Source organism: Lipophrys pholis (genome assembly GCF_963383615.2).
Source record: "Lipophrys pholis genome assembly, chromosome: 15".
In the NCBI taxonomy this organism is placed as follows: Eukaryota; Metazoa; Chordata; class Actinopteri; order Blenniiformes; family Blenniidae; genus Lipophrys; species Lipophrys pholis.
Window position 1 is genome coordinate 8834227 of NC_137642.1, and position 16866 is coordinate 8851092.

General features: G+C 42.5%; 1 protein-coding gene across 1 annotated transcript; it reads left to right on the forward strand.

Annotated features, from left to right (window-relative positions):
- Positions 1 to 3297: 3297 nt before the first annotated feature.
- edrf1 (erythroid differentiation regulatory factor 1) lies at positions 3298 to 16848 on the forward strand. The gene is made up of 25 exons (XM_080481238.1): positions 3298 to 3762; positions 6177 to 6385; positions 6828 to 6894; positions 6976 to 7101; positions 7241 to 7365; positions 7488 to 7635; positions 7802 to 7903; positions 7992 to 8113; positions 8440 to 8551; positions 8851 to 8998; positions 9080 to 9191; positions 9347 to 9458; positions 9813 to 10085; positions 10210 to 10281; positions 10678 to 10825; positions 10969 to 11160; positions 11319 to 11519; positions 11640 to 11858; positions 12104 to 12330; positions 12485 to 12643; positions 12732 to 12881; positions 13980 to 14133; positions 14233 to 14348; positions 14461 to 14621; positions 15661 to 16848. Exons 1-25 carry the CDS (start codon positions 3685 to 3687, stop codon positions 15824 to 15826), a joined length of 3699 nt encoding a protein of 1232 aa, XP_080337364.1. The 5' UTR covers positions 3298 to 3684; the 3' UTR covers positions 15827 to 16848.
- The last annotated feature ends 18 nt before the right edge of the window (positions 16849 to 16866 follow it).

Sequence of the window (16866 nt, forward strand, 5' to 3'; positions counted from 1 at the left end):
TCTTTTTTTTTTTTTTTTTTTAAATCACATTTGAAAGTGAGAAAAGATAAATATTCCTCTTACAGCTTGTGAAGACCCCTACAAAAGGCAGTTTCTCGGTCTGGTCTCTCCATCGCAGGCGTGCTTGCACCTCCTTCTTCCACCTTCCCATTGAAACAATAAAAGGATTTCACTCCAAATCCTCCCGCTCACTTTTACGTTTCGAAGTGATCTCAAGCAGCTGATCAAACTTAACCATCAGCACCTCCAGCTCCACAGCTCCTCCCTGTTCAGGGAGCAGCTCCACATTCCCCGGCTGGATGCAACTCCTGCCCATGTCTTAGCCTGACAAAGAATACTTCACGTCATATATTTTTAAGAGTTATATCAACAAAAGGAACAAGTGGATTTTAACTTTTTTATTTTTTATTGAACAAATAATTAAATTTGCCTTTCAGCATTCACACAAGTAAAGATTTGGATTATTAATGAATTACTTTTCCACTTTCCCGTCTTTTTTGCATTTTTTGGGCTTCACTCCTCCTACAGTTTCTTTACGATTTGGAGTATGAAAACATGCGGCTTTATCGAGACGTTCAGGGTTTGTATTCTAGCTTTTTTATATAATTTTTTACTAGAGATGCACCTCATACAAAATTGAAGAATGCAGAGTATATGGGATGAAAATGTCTATATTTTCAAAAAAAATCAAACAATAGGTACAGAAAATGACAATAAAGCAAATTTTAATGAAATCTTCTGATGCAAAACAGGGAAATGTCCCAAACTCTAATCTAAATCTATAGCGGTTGCATTGTGCAAGTTTTTACGAAACCCTCTGCGCCACTACTAAGTACCAAATACTTTAAATTTTAAATTTAAAGCTTATTATGGCATAGTTTCACTAAAAATGCATTTTTAGTGTCTTGTAGGAAGTAAAATCAACACAGGGAAACTTTCAATATTGAATGATGCAAACTAAAGTTGCTGAGTGAGCATGATTTTCTGAAACTATTTCATTTTCCAAGAAATGAGTCCAACAGTACTTTCCAGTAGGTTTTTTTTTTTTGTTATTGTCCAGACGTTGTGTGCTGCTTTTCATTGAATAATCAAGGCTGTTTTCATAGCATCTTCATTTGGTTTGAGGACGTTACTCACCTGAAGCAGCAGAGGCTCCTGGGTGAAGCCACAAGGACATTTCTCCTGTTTTCTGGAGCTGCTGTTTGGTGTCGCAAAACTCTCCTGACCTCTCTGCTCGGAAATGTGCGTCTGTCTCTCACAGTGTCCAGTTGGGAAGGACCAAAACGGAGACAGTTAGGTCGCTAGGCAACCAAAAGTTCCTTTGATTCTAATTGTCCATACTAATGAATGCTTGTAAAAAAAAAATTACTTTTCTTTTGTGTTTTCATTGTACTTGTGGAAAATGATCACAGTAAACACACAATGGCTGCTGAGTGTATAAAATGCCTGCAAAGCTGATAGTGTGCTTATTGATAGTTGAATAGCTTGGAGAAGTTTACAGGCACCATGTGTGATGTGCAAATAAAACAATTCAAAATAATCTTATCTTAGGTGATAAAATAATGAAATACATTAAAACAAATGGATTCAGAAAGGCATTAAAGGAGAACAAATAAACTAAAAGCATTATTAAGATTAAGGTAAGAAAATCAGGAATATCTATTATGTTTTAGAAAGCTTATCCAAATGATAGTGTTTTAAGTGTATGTATCAGGAGTTCTCAGGTGTTCAGGAAGTTAGTTCCACAGGGGAGGAGCACAGGAACTAAAAGCGGCTTCACCTTGACCAAAGCTTTAAAGACAAGAAGGCAGATTTTGAAATACAGGGTTAAGGGGAATTTAGAGTCATCAAATATCTGCGTGTGCATGCTTTTGGACGAATGGAGGACATTCTATATAAGGCTGCATCAATGGTCTTGTGTAATAATAATAATAATAATAATAATAATAATAATAATAATAATAATAATAATAATAATTGTTCACGAGTGGGGGGAAGATGGAGCGTGAGATCGACAGGCGGATCGGTGCAGCGTCTGCAGTTATGCGGTCGCTGTATCGGTCCGTCGTGGTGAAGAAGGAGCTAAGCCAAAAGGCGAGGCTCTCGATTTACCAGTCGATCTTCGTTCCTACCCTCACCTATGGTCATGAGCTTTGGGTCATGACCGAAAGAACGAGATCCCGGATACAAGCGGCTGAAATGAGTTTCCTCCGTAGGGTGGCTGGGCGCACCCTTAGAAATAGGGTGAGGAGCTCAGTCACCAGGGAGGAGCTCGGAGTAGAGCCGCTGCTCCTCCGCATCGAGAGGAGCCAGCTGAGGTGGCTCGGGCATCTGTTTCGGATGCCCCATGGACGCCTCCCTCGGGAGGTGTTCCGGGCATGTCCCTCCGGTAGGAGGCCTCGGGGCAGACCTAGGACACGCTGGAGAGACTATGTCTTTCGGCTGGCCTGGGAACGCCTCGGGGTCCCACCGGAAGAGCTGGAGGACGTGTCTGGGGCGAGGGAAGTCTGGGCTTCCTTGCTTAGACTGCTGCCCCCGCGACCCGGCCCCGGATAAGCGGAAGAAAATGGATGGATGGATAATAATAATAATAACGATGATGATGATGATGATAATAACAATAACAACAATAATAGTAATAATAATAACAAGAAGAAGAAGAAGAAAAAGAAAAAAAATGATAACGCTAAAACAAACATTTCAACAAACTCAAACTCAAAATATAAAAACCATTGATTTGACACTGATTACAGTGTAATTACTGATTACACACGGTTATTCCCTAATTTGATGTCTTTAAAAAAACTACTGGGATTAGAATAAAATACAATTCCTTATACATTTCATTTATATTTGATTTATATTTTCCGGGTTTGTCATCACATAAAAGAACACCTGACTAATAAATATATTCTTTAACAGTTCACTGCAAGCTAAAAACCAACCAAAGCAAATTCCAAAATGTACTTAATATGTGGAAGTGTGTTATTTTTGGGCGAAAGTGAGTTAAGTGGATTCCACTTCCTGTGGGGAATTTCGCAATAAGATAACAATAGAAGGAGAAACTGCTCGAGTGTTCTAGAAAAAAAATACTAAAAGTACTTCCGGTTAAGTCATGTCTTTTTTATAGTTCTTCTTTTTATTGTTGTGCACGGAAAGTCCTGCGAACCAATTCTAACTATTAATTTACCTACACAATTTTAACAAACTCTATTTATTCGTGTTTTGAAACAGTTTAAATGACAAATAGGGTTAATTCATCTAGTTTTAATTTTGTGAACCGGAAGTTGTTACATCACTGCGGTCATTAACGTGTACTCTGTAAACACACTGCTGGCTGCCGACAGCGAGAAATACCTCACAATTCAATATTAGCATACTTTATAAACCACCTGCGGCTGTTCACGTGAGTGCCTTTTAGTGGTAATTCACTAACAATATTGTGTCTCTGTTTATTTTTTTATTTTATTTTTGTTTTCATTTTTAAAGCCGTTACGAGTCTCCGTTGCTCTTCCCGAAGAGCTAGCTCGCCAGGCTAGCAAACTCACCACGGTTGCCATCAACTTTACCAGAATCATTTACATAAAAAAAAAAAAAAAAAAGAGTTTAAGCGTTGACAAGACTACCCTGAGCTGTGGATATGCTGTGTGGTTGACGAGAGATCGCTGGATTAAAGTGTGCAGCATGAGCGCATCAGCCTGGGACGGGGAGCCTGGGACTCCCCTGGAGGAAAAGGAAGAGATCAGTGGAGACTACAAGCATGTGAGTGAGGAATCACACCAGCTCCGAGTGCATAAGATGCTTAATTCATTAGTTAAAAATGCTACCGTCTTTCCCACCACCAGTTGTTTATGGATTTAGTCGCTGTCACGGTGGCATGCCGCAGTTAAAACTTGGAAAGCAACAAACAACCCCAAATGCAAGCAAAAGGGACATTTTGCACAACACACAGTCTATTACTGACATAAAATGAATAAAAGAAAACATACACTTGCAGAAAATCCAAAGAAAATCAGCTAGTGTTGAATTTGGACCTATTTAATTAAATGCAGGTGTGAAATAATAAACTAACAAAATATAAACTAATCATACTTTATTAATCCCCTTGGGGAAATTGCTTTTTTCTGCATTGACCCATCCTATTTCTAGAATGCAGTGGTGCTGATGGGGGGGGGGGGGTCAAACGTCTTGCTCAGGGACGCACAGCAGTGACCTGTCAGCTGTGGGGTTCAAACCCGCAATCCTGATCCCTTGTCTCTCTTCTCTAATCTCTAGGCCGCCACTGCCCCATATGATATGCATGTAGGCCTCGTTCACACTGCAGGGACATGCGACCCAATTCACATTTTTCACTCACATGTCACTCATATGCCGTGTGAAAGCATCAATTCAGATTTTTTTCACACCAGACCCAGGCCTCGTTCCTACGTGGTACCGATTTGGATATTGTTCTACTTGCGACTGCTTCGTCATTGACGTGTGACTGACGTCACGGACAAGCGCCGGAGGAAGTTAAAAGCTAAAAGTTAGACACTATGCTCTCTTTTTTCCCTCATTCTCCTCATTTTTCCCTCATCATGTCTAGATTTTGGCTCGTATTTAACAACCACTTGAAAATGAATCCACCCGGGCTGACCAGCTTTGCCAGATATGGCGGTATCCCCCAAACTCTCTTACTTTTAACTAAGTTTATTTCGTGCATTTGTGTGCATTTGTGTGTTTTTTTTGGCATGTTTATTATTACACATATAATAGTTTTATGATTTTAACATGATTTCTACACAGGGTGAGATTTGGACTGGTTTTTATTGATGTGTTTTGGTTTTACATTGTTTGGGCTGGAAAAAACGAGTCACATCTAGCAATCGGAGCTGACCAATGAGTAAATGGCGTGCTCAGCAGGTCGCGTTTGAAACGATCATGCCAGAAAATCGGATCCTAGCAAAAAATCGGAATTGAGCATTAAGACCTGTGGTGTGAACGTAGCCAAACTTGCATTCTGTAACTTAACATTTTCTCCAAGTTACTGAGATCGTTCTCAGTCACTCAGCTAGTGATCCACAAGCTTCATTGACTTTATCCGGGTTATGATCTGGCTGCAGCTGGAAAATTTGCAAAAGGCACCATAGGACCAATTTATCCCTATTGTTGGTAGGGTATTTAGCTTATTTAGATATGTTTTTGTTGTATTATTGGGACACTTGGTGCTGATAAATAGGTGCAGGTTGTAGAGGTAACCGGTAACAGGAAGAGGGCTCAGAGTCCTGCTCAGAGGACCAGCGAACAGACCATCAAACAACCAGTAGGCAGACGACTTGGACAGAGATATACAACTCGATAAATTTCCTTTAGCGAGTTGTATACCTCTGTCCACGCTTTTTTTTCTGCTCTTTCTCATGGCCTGGCATGTTCATCTCTCGATTTCTTCAACTGAACTGCAAGCGAGACAGACTGGAAATTCTGCTTTTGGTTGTGCGTCGGTTCACTCCCGCTCCGCCTGTGCAGAAGTGGCAATAACCGGACACAATGTAATTATAGGCACAGTAAACCTTGAGTAGATTACTGGTCCGTCACAAGGCTCGTAAACAAAGACACACAAGGTCACACCTCTGGGCAAGTTACAATCACATGTGTCACAGGACATTGTTTTCAAATTGGAGAAGGAAACCAGAGCAGCCAGTGAAAACCCACACATGCACAGGAATAACAAGTGTCACTGTGACGCAAATATGCCAAGCACTATACTGGCAAACCATCAATAATAATTAAATCTATTTGGTATAGCACATCAAGACTGTAAACAGCAAAAAAACAACTTAACACACTGAATTTTCAGACTTTGAGCCTGGATATTATACACAACAATATACTTGACTACTGTATTGCTACACTTTGCAGCATGAGGAAGAAAAACAGTAAATTGAAAGCAAATATTTTAAAGTGTGTTAATGACCAGAATTGTACAACATTTTAACATTGTGAGCCTGGATAGTAAAATAAGTATTTTCTTTCTAAAAACGTCAAGAAAGTTTGCCTCTCAGATGTTGTATGCGTACAGTCGTATTCTGTAGCATACAGAAAATGAAAGAAATATAATTCTTAATAATCAACACCAGCCAGCGTGTTAAATGCATTTCACCTTTACTGTGATGGTTTTTTTTTTTCTCTATTCACAGGACTCTGCAATCTGCTCGGGTTCCAGTGAGATAAAGAGCCGTGCTGTGGTCAAGTACTCAGCTGCCCCGCCTCCTACCAGCTATGCCCTCCTGCAGGAACAGACCGACCTGAAGCTGCCGCCTGCCAACTGGCTGAGGGAAAACCCCCAGCTGGGCAGTGCTGGCACCACCGTGTTAGGATCCAGCAGCAAGAGCAAGCCCTTTTCCAGGTATCGGTTAATTGCTGATACTCATCACTATTGTATGGATTACTTCTCCGCTTCAAAACAGCAAAGAAAAAAACCCAAACAGAGATTGGGACATAATACAGTTTTGAGATATCTGGAATATCTTTAAAAGAAGGCGGGCACTCATCAGACTTTGTATTTTAAGGCTGAACGCTCACAGCTCTGCAGGACTGCAGCAACCTGCTGGGCAGATGGCCTCTGTCGTTACTAGTCTGAATGCACTCAAGAAGACTGCTCAGTGCTCAGTGGTGTGTCTGCATTAGGCCCAGTGTGTAATCCACACCATGTATTCTGCTAGTTTCCTCTGATTATAGAAAAGAGACTTAATAGTATAATAAGTCTGGATCTGCTGTGGTTAAATAGGGAGTTACTGCTGATCAGTAGGACCTATTGATAATGAGAACTGCACTCTGTATTCCTGCAGCTTTGGGATGGCCTACGACTTCATCGACTGCATCGGGGATGACGTCGACGTGGTGTCAGACTCAGAGGTTTGTGAATCTGCTCTCTCTCTCCATAACTCTCTGAAAGAACGAGCCGGAGAGTTTAACAACGTCTTCTGTCACCTTCAGAACATCAAGAAGCTTTTGAAAATTCCTTACAGCAAGTCCCACGTCAGTATGGCCGTTCACCGTGTGGGGAGAACGCTGCTTTTAGATGAGTTGGACATCCAGGAGCTTTTCATGAGGTCGTCTCAGGTACACCACTTCCACACTTTACAAAGTCATGATTCAGTTTTTTTTTTTGTTCTATTTAATCACTTTTTAGAAAAAAAATACAAACTTTATATTGCCTTGTTTCAGTAATCCTAATCTTTCGGATGTGTTTGTGTTTCAGACAGGAGACTGGACGTGGCTGAAAGACTTTTATCAGCGGCTGATCGATCAGAAATGGCAGAGAAAAAAGAAGAGCAAAGAGCACTGGTACCAGAAAGCAATCTTGTCCAAGTTCCTCTATTACAGGTGAGGGTTTTTTTTTTTTCCGGTTATTTGAATCATTTGAGTGGATGTACGCCTCATTTAACAGAACACGTTTTTTTTTTTTTTTACCTTTTGTACTTTGATACGGTCTGTGTGTTCTGCAGTATAAACGGAGATGGGGCTGCAGAGCCTGTACCAGACAACCTGGATGAGGGACAAGAGGAGAACGAGGCCGAGGAGTTCAGCTCGTCGTGGCCCACCGCCTTCACCAGCCAGTCGTCTGATGTGGAAGAGTCAGACGTTCCTAAACAGGTACACGTCATGAGGCTCCAGATTAGAGAAAGAATAAGGAGAAGATTATCTTTGGGTCTTTGCTTGGTATCATTTGTACTGGATTTACTGCTTTTTTTTTTTTTTTTTGCAATGAATGAGAGGGTGAAATAAAATAAATATAACACTGATGTAATCAAATGTGTAGGAACATGTTTCTGTGGACAGCAAGTTTGCTCTGGGTCATTTGACATCCGTACCCAAAGAGCAGAACCTCCCGACTCTCTTCAACGAAGGGGAGAACAGCCAGGTAACACAATCCCTTACAGGATCTCGGTCATACATCTCTACAAGTAGCAGCTCCGTCATTGATGTGAACACTTGGCTGTCACTGACAGGGTTTAAGAAACGACTTTGTGCGAAACATCATGTGGACGTTCGAGGATATCCACATGCTGGTCGGGTCCAATATGCCTATTTTCGGAGGTGGTCGCTATCCCGCTGTCAGTCTGAGACTCAGGTGAGGATTTCTTTGCATTTGCTTCCGTTCACCACTATTTATCAATTTAAAAATATCATGACCCTGAAAGCATGTCTTTCTGCACTTTCTGCACCTGTTGCCTTTTATTAGGTGTTAATATCTGCATTGCAAGTGAATCTGCAGGGAAAGTAACGCATTATTCCGAGCTGCGATTCTGTTGGTCAGGTTTTAATTTGGTTTAGCTGACCTCAGTAGTTGAACTAGAAATTAAAATTTTTCCCTGAATCACACGTTAGACTGACGACATTGGTCCTGTTTAATGAAGCATCCAAATTTCTTTGACTTTCTTTGTGTGTGTTTTCCAGGGACAACAATAAGCCAATCAACATTTTGACCGGTATCGACTACTGGCTGGACAATCTGATGTGCAACGTCCCAGAACTTGTCATGTGTTTTCACGTCAACGGTATTGTTCAGGTAAACTATTGTTTACTTATGAAGATATTATTATCATTCCACACTGACGTTTGTTATTGTTCGTGTTCACATCAGCATGATCGTTGACATATAATAGTTGACAGTGAACCCAGAAGGAAAACTTCATTAGTACATCACATATTCACTATATGAAATATTGATCTGATCATACCTGAGGTTCTTTTTTTCTATTTTTTTCTTTGCATGGATTTGTATATTAATGAGCACATGAGTTTTGTCTTTGGGGCAACCAGAAATGTCTTTTATTCCTTTTTGATTTGATGTTTTTTCCTCGACAGAAATATGAGATGATTAAAACCGAAGACATCCCTCATCTAGAAAACTCCACTTTTTCCACGAGAGTGGTGAAAGACATCGCCCAAAATATCCTCTCCTTCCTCAAGTCCAACTGCACCAAAGAGGGCCACACCTACTGGCTTTTCAAAGGTAAAAGTCAATAAAAGCTTTAGAGCTTTTAATTATTCGTCTGTTTGCAACCGTTCTGAATATATTTGGTTTCCTCCACAGCCAGCGGCAGTGACATTGTGAAGCTTTATGATCTCACCACTTTGTGTGAGGAGGCGGAAGAAGAGAAATGTCAGAATCCCTTCACTCTCCCCGTGGCCGTGTTACTGTACAGGTGAGCATCTTGGACATATTGAGGGCAGGAGAATCCGTGTGTGTTTCGCTCGATACATTATAAATAGTAAGCACATGAACTGATGATACGATCTAAAGCGGTGATTAGAAGTATTATGCAATCATTTGTTTTTTCCCCCCCTCATTTTCCTGCAGAGTGGCCAGCAACTTGATGCTGAAGGCGAGACAGAACCGAAAGCACTACGGCACCATCAGAACGCTCCTCCTAAACTGCGTCAAACTTCTAGATCAGGACAGGCATCCGCAGGTAAGAGTGGATTTTAGAGGAGAGAGAGACGTGTCCTCTCCATATTTCAAAGTGAAATGTGTCGTGAGAAGACGTGGACGATGATGTGTAACCAAGTACCTGGATTAGGTTCAAACTCAGGTCCTGCTGTCACAAGACGAAGTAGAGAAATGATCGACGGGTAGTAAAACAGGCTGGGAGATCTTAATATTAAAATCCTGATTAGTTTCAACTTTAGCTATTGATTCATGTTTTTTTTTTTTTTTTTTTTTTTTAAATCCATATTCAGTCAGTGGAGGAATTGTGAGACTTCAGAAGCTCAGATTGATTAAAGTTGACTCCGGTCCTGATGGCCTCCATCTCCCGTCTGTTCAGATCATTGCCTCAGCCCACTACATGCTGTCAGAGCTGTTCCAGCTCGACGAGCCGCCCGAAGAAGATGAAGGCGAGTCGCTGCGGGCCGGCGGCTCAGAGGACAGCTACAGCGACGACGACGGGGAGGAAGAGGACGAGGATTTGACGGAGGACAGCAACGATAACGGCTCCTACAGCTCTTCCCCACAGGACGATAGCAAAGCGGTGGCCGTGATCCGGTCGGTCGGTGAGCTGTCGGTCCCAGAGAAATACAAATCCACTCATCTGATTAGAGTGAGTCACTTTTTAAATCACCCTCCTGACTTTTCCTTCACTTTGGCCAGCCGGGGTCAGAACGCAGCTAAAAGTCAGTTTGGCGGAGCTCAGAAATAATTAACTTTTTCTTGAATTTCTGCAGCCAAGTTGTGCTTTTCCTATTTCCCAAGACAAGGAGGAGCGATGCAGACACGTTCTCAGCTGCGTATTAAAGGCAAGTCTTTTTTTTTTTTTTTTTAATGTTGTGTTGTTAATGGTAAGCAAAAAAAAAGAGTTTGATTTTCTGGGCTCTATTGAAAAAAAAAAGTCCACTTAATTTCTATATTCAAGTTTGTATGCAGTGTAAAAAAAATTATGAAAAGATCTAGAAATGATCTCAAGTCACGTCAGGTCTCAAAACACAATGTTTAAAAAAAAAAAAAGATTTCTGTTTTCGAAAGAAGGTCTGAGCTAACAACTCCAAAGTTTTTCCAGAAATGTGTGGTGAGTTGCATTGTGGGTAGTGTAAGTTGTACAGTACATTACCCACAATGAACGGTCTTGTAAAGATGATGCGTTTGCAGTGTTCGGTAAAGACATGGTTCTAATTCACTGCCGCTACACTGGACAGGGGCTGAAGTCAGTGGACGGCAGCATCAAGAAGGAGAGCGACCTCCCGGCTGCAGACCCGAACACGCCAATCCCGCTCAAATATGAGGACAAAAGTGCAAACGCAGCCTGTGGTGCTGAGAAAGGAATCTCCCTTCTACTTGAGAGAGGTCGGCGACCTGTGTTTCTCTCACAGCTGATCTAATAACTGCTTCCACAGGACGAAGCCAAGCCCTTTCACTGAAGTCCACGCTTTATTTTTCCCTGCTCTTTTCCATTCGTGTGTGTGTGTTGGTGTGTGTTGTGTAAGCAGTGGGGCCCCTGCAGATGGACCAGAAGCACCCGACGCGCTCTGGGATGATCCCTGGCTCCTGGCAGCACCGCATGAAGCTGCAGCTCTTCCTCAAAGCCTCAAAAGCCTACTACGTCCTGTCGGATGCAGCCACAAACCTGCTGAAGTACGGACGAGCCTTGCGATACATCAAACTATCTTTGCAGTGTTATGGTAAGTGTATAGTTGGTAGTGGTGCACTGTTGATGATCTATGTATCTGACATCACAACCTCTTCATTCCTGTATTTCTTTGTGAACTATAAAGACAAAGATTGGTTTAATATTCCATAAAGCAACATAACTCGACCTCCCTCCTACTCTTTACCTCAGACGCCTATTGTTCGGTGAGCGGCGCGCTGCTCCCACGAGTGCTGCAATTTCACAGCCAGTGCCTGTCTCTGTGTGGAGACATTCAGCTCATGTTGGCCCAGAACGCCAACAACAGAGCAGCTTACCTGGAGGAGTACAGCTACCAGACCAAAGAGGACCAGGAGATCCTGCATAGTCTGCACAGAGAGAGCAGCTGCCAGGGTCGGTCGACGAAGACGCACACATTTGCTCACGTCAGCAGACTATTAAAGGCCTGATCTACAACGGTTCATCTCTGCAATATGATTAAAATGTGTCTTTTGTTTCCTCTCCGCACATTAGCCTTCCATATGGCCACGGACCTGGCCATGGACCCTGAATACCAGCTCTTTGTCAGCAGTAAGTGCTACGAGGCAACGTATGAGCTGCTCATCTCTGAGGCTTTGAAAGATCACACGTCGGACCAGCTGGCTCAGGTCCTCAAAAGGCTCGGAAACATCCGCAACGAGATGGGAGTGTACTACATGAACCAAGCTGCAGCCATGCAGACTGAGAAAGAGGGTGTGTAGGACCAGACGGATAACGGTATAATCGCCGTGGTTCCTTTGAACGTTTGAGGTGGCCTTATGTATTTATTTATGTAATTTGCTTTGTGTTTTTAGAATTTGAAGTATTATTGAAATCGTGTTGCTTTACGCTCGAAGGGAAATTGCAAAGAAGAAAAAAGTTTCAGTCAGTAACAGTGGAAGTATGGATTAAAATGATTCATAAATATGCATGACTCGCCTTCTGCTCCCCTTCCCCAGTGAAAAAGTCGGTGTCTGTAGCAGAGCAGGAAATGTGGAAAAAGAGTTTTGCCTTCTTTGAGAAGGGAATGAAGGACTTTGAAGCCATCGGGGACAGCACCAACACCGCCTTACTGTTGTGCAACACCGGCAGGCTGATGAGAATCTGCGCTCAGGCCCACTGTGCCGTGTCAGCCGACCAGAGCCGAGGCGAGTTCTCGCCTGAAGAGGCTCTTTACTACAACAAGGTGACACAGCAAACTGTCTGAAGCACAAACGCCGCACTGACAATTTGCACTTAGCCCGTGGAACAGTACTTCTTTTGAGTGCTGGTTGACCTTTTTTATCAATGTCATCACATCCTGAATTTGAGGCGCTGCACATCCACTTTTTGCACCGCAGGCTATCGACTACTACTTGCGGGCCATGAAGTCGCTCTCAGGCAGAGAGAGCCATCCGGCAGTGTGGGACAGCGTAAACTGGGAGCTGTCCACCACCTATTTCACCCTGGCCACGCTTCTGCAGGACTACGCCCCGCTGTCCAGGAAGGCCCAGGAGCAGGTGGGCTCATGAACGAACAGATACTCTCAATGATGTCAGAATTTGACAGACGACGCGTAATAAACTTCCCCCGTGTGCGTCCTCACAGATTGAGCGCGAGGTGACCGAGGCGATGATGAAGTCCCTCAAATACTGCGACCTGCAGACCGAGTCGGCCCGGCAGCCGCTCTACCAGTACAGGGCCGCCACCATCCACCACCGCCTGGCCTCCATGTACCACAGCTGCTTCCGTAACCAGGTGGGGAACCAGGATACGATCTTCAGTTGTCACATCACAGCGTAAATCAGTGGATCCCAAACATTTGGAGCATTCGGACACACACTAAAACGTCACTGAATGTGTGACGCAAACTGTAAACAATCAAGTCGAGTCATAATCAGTGAAATTAAAGTACATGGTGTTTTAGAAAAATTTTTTCATTGTAATAATTTACATTTTCAACATTCGGTGCCTTTAAGACTTTAAAGCATTTAAACCACAAGCAGTGCTCTGAATGACAAAGGGGAACCCCCCCCACCCCCACCCCCACCACTAAAGATTAGTTTAGCTTTGCAAAATCAATCAGGACTGGCTGTGAAACTAAAGGGCTGTGTGGTCCGAGCCCGTCCCCTACACAAACTATTGGGTCCAAAGTATTGCTTTAACAACCTGCAGCAATCTGTATGTTCATACAGGACATGCTCTCCCATTGTGCTGGTTCACGTTTCAATCCAGTGAAAGTAAAAAAAAATTCCCCCCTCCTTAATAAGACAGTTTTCATAAAAGCTCTCACTTGCAGTGAATCCAATGACACTGCACTCCCGCGCCTCCTCTCTCTTTGGATTCCGTGTTTGAAGCTGATGAAAACTTAATCTTTGATGCTGCTTACCAGTTGGCTCAGACCTCAAAAAAAAACAAAAAAAAAACCCAAGCTGTTTTCCTGCGTTGGAGAGCGGCAGTAATAACGGAAACGCCCCTCTGAACTCAGCACCCCCGAGAATGCTGAGTTTTGTTTTCAAAATGGCTGATTGCAGCACGCCACGTTTGTATTATTGCGTTTCAACACTTGCATGTGAGGTTAAGATGTTCTCAAATATTCTCAAAAGGAGCTTGTGCATTGGGCAGTTTTCCAGGTTGGCTCTGGATTGGCAGCTCCTTCCTTTTTTTTTTTTTTCTTTTCTTTTTTTTTTATGTTTATTCACATGTTTAATACTAATTTTACCATCGTTGTTGCCCCGCCCTGATGTCTGTCGATACCCAAGGGAATCCTGGATAAATGTGACGTCCGTGTTTCACAGTTAAAAGCTTTGACGCGCTGACGACTGTCCTTGTTTCTGGCTCCTAATGGTGTGACAGGTGGGGGATGAACACTTGAGGAAGCAGCATCGGAGCCTGGCCGAGCTTCACTACAGCAAGGCGGTCTGTCTGTTCCTCAGCCTCAAAGACGCGCCCTGCGAGCTGCTCCGCACGCTGCTGGAAAGGGTGGCTTTTGCGGAGTTCAGCATGGCAGGTGAGCGACTCTTTCATCATTATCGCGGCGGCGGAAGCGCACGGCGACATTTCTTCTCAAGTGTTTCCGGGAGTGACGGTTCATCTGGTGTCGTCACAGGTCAGAGCAGCAGTGCAGCCAAGCTGAAGAGCCTGACTGGCGCCATAGAGATCATGACCGAAACCCGCCACGCTTTCAGACTGATTCACACCGAGCTTCTGGATGAGCAGGCGGAGGTAAGTTTGGAAGTGGCGGATTGGTGAAGCGCCCGTGCTTTACCTCCGTGTCATCCGGGTTGCCTGTTTTGTTGTCACGCGCTGCAAAAACGACGCCTCCTTCCTCCCGTAGTTATGCGAAGCGGACGCCGAATCTCCCGAAGTGGCCGGTGGGCCCCCGTCGGCGCTGAACCTGGAGGAAGTCGTGAAGTTAATCGGCGTGTTTGAGCCAAGTTTCTCCTTCTTGTTGCTGCAGCTGATCAAGCTGATGTCAACGACCAAACGTAAACCAAGGTGAGCAATGTCCCGTGGCTGCTTTCAGCTGTCGAGTCAATGATGAGTCGGTCTGAACACTTGAAATATCTGAGTCAGCGTTTTAAATGTCAACTCAAATTTTTTTTGTTTTGGACTGTGGAAGAAAAATGAACTGTGTGGAAAGCTCACACACAAAGACGACACGCAAACTTCATAAAAAGTCTGGACCTGAAGTATCGATATATTTAATATGAGGTGGGAGTGCTCACCACTACATAATTATTATTAATATTATTAACAATGTCAATCATCACACGTATGTAAACAGATTTTTAATTGTGTGTATTGCCAATGGAGGATAACGGAAACAATCCCCTCATTAGAGGAACAATTGAATAAATACAGAGAATATGAAGTTCAAATATTTATGATTATTTCCAGTAAGCTTTAGTTTTTCAGCAGCTTTCGTTAGATTTACTATTTTAGGATCTCTAGTAAGATAAGTATAGGAACATATCAGTCATTCGCTGATGATTTATGAAACCCAAGACCTTATTTTGTACTCTTGATGTCTGGGAAAGTAAAGAAGAAGAAATTGTACACAGTAGTTGTTGGCTGTGCTGATATTACTCCTCTGAAATGAATTATAAGACTGTGACATAGTCAAAATACAGATTTTATTCTATTTCTTTCCAGATGGGTCAATTGCAGTTTTCATCACTATATGTAATAAAACATTTTAATAAATTTTTCTGGTAATGTTAATTTAAGGATTTAAAGGCCTTTGTTCAAAATCTTAGTCACAAAAAGGATATTTACACATTTACACTGTAATTAGAAGGGAGATAAGAGACAAAAAATTACATCGAATTGAACTACGTCTGAAATGGCATCATGTGGCAAATTGTTTAACTTAGATGTATAATTAATTCCATCAAGACTCCTGCAATTGATAGGAAACCCGACTCAATATTTCCTACCAGTGACCAGTGACGTTAGAAGGAATGGATGGACACCTCCACTGAATTGTACAAATTCCTGTGGTCGCCCATGAGCAGCTCACCTGTGTTCATTACAGCAATAAAGACGAGGAGCTGCTGAAAACCTACAAGAACGTTTACTCCACGCTGCTGCGTGCCGAGAAAACCACCCCTCTGCTCAGCCGCCTGGAACTCTACATGGAGCTCCTGCAGCAGCTTTCCCCGCAGACCGGAGCCGGCGACACGGCGGCGCAGAAAGCGTGACGAGGACGAGACCCAGACTCTGCTTCCTCTCTTCCAGCGTCACAATCTGGGGGGGGGGAGACGCCTTTTGGCATTTCCCCCCCCCCCCAAAAATCCTCCGACCAAAACGATGTTTTCTACCCACAGTTGTTCGCAGGCACGTGCTCAGGCGACTCTGAATAACTTCGAACTTCACCTCCTGCGCCTTTAAAGGAAATTCATCCTCACAGATTTGAAATTGCACATTTTTATGATGAATTGTATATTTGAATATCTGGGTTCTGTTTTCTTGGCTCTATAAACGTCTGTGAAGGTTTCCTCAACCAAAAAAAAACAATGTACGCGCCCGGTAATATTCACAAATACTACAATAAGATAATTTAAAATAAAAACTATTATTTCGCACAAGCTCAAAGTAATTTTCGGACATCTGCTGATTTTCTTTTTGTTTCTCCACTGATTTTATTGCTGATTAAAGTCACATTATGGACATTTTTTTATTTATTTATTTTTTTGCAGTTTGTGACTATAAGTAAAAAGAAAAGTTGAGAATAGACTTAATTTATCAGTTGTAAAATTAAGCAGAATTAGGCCGAAAATGTTTACAAATAAATCCTGAATATTCAGTTGGAAGTTTTGTTTAAAAAAAAAAAAAAAAAAAAAAAGGCTTAACTTTGGAAGATGATGAGCTTTATAATATGAAGACCAAAGTTTGTGAGAAATCCTGAAGTATCAAGAAAATAAATGCCAATTGCTCTTCGAAGTATTTCAAACTCATTGTCCAAAAGCAAATCAAGTAGGAAGGTTTTTTTTTTTTGTCGTTCGGCATTTTGACAAACTGTACTAGTGATGCTGTGTAACAAGACGGAGGAGAGGCTGAAATAAGCTTAAAAAAAAAAAAGAAAGAAGAAGAATATTTGCTTTTCCAAAACTGACAGTGTGCAATAGTTTGGCAACTTTCAATGCAACATCCTGTATGTACAGAAGTGTGTTAAAAGCAGCATGGTGTGCTGTGAGATGAGAATTAAAAGATTTTTAAATTTTACACGCTTGTGTTTCTT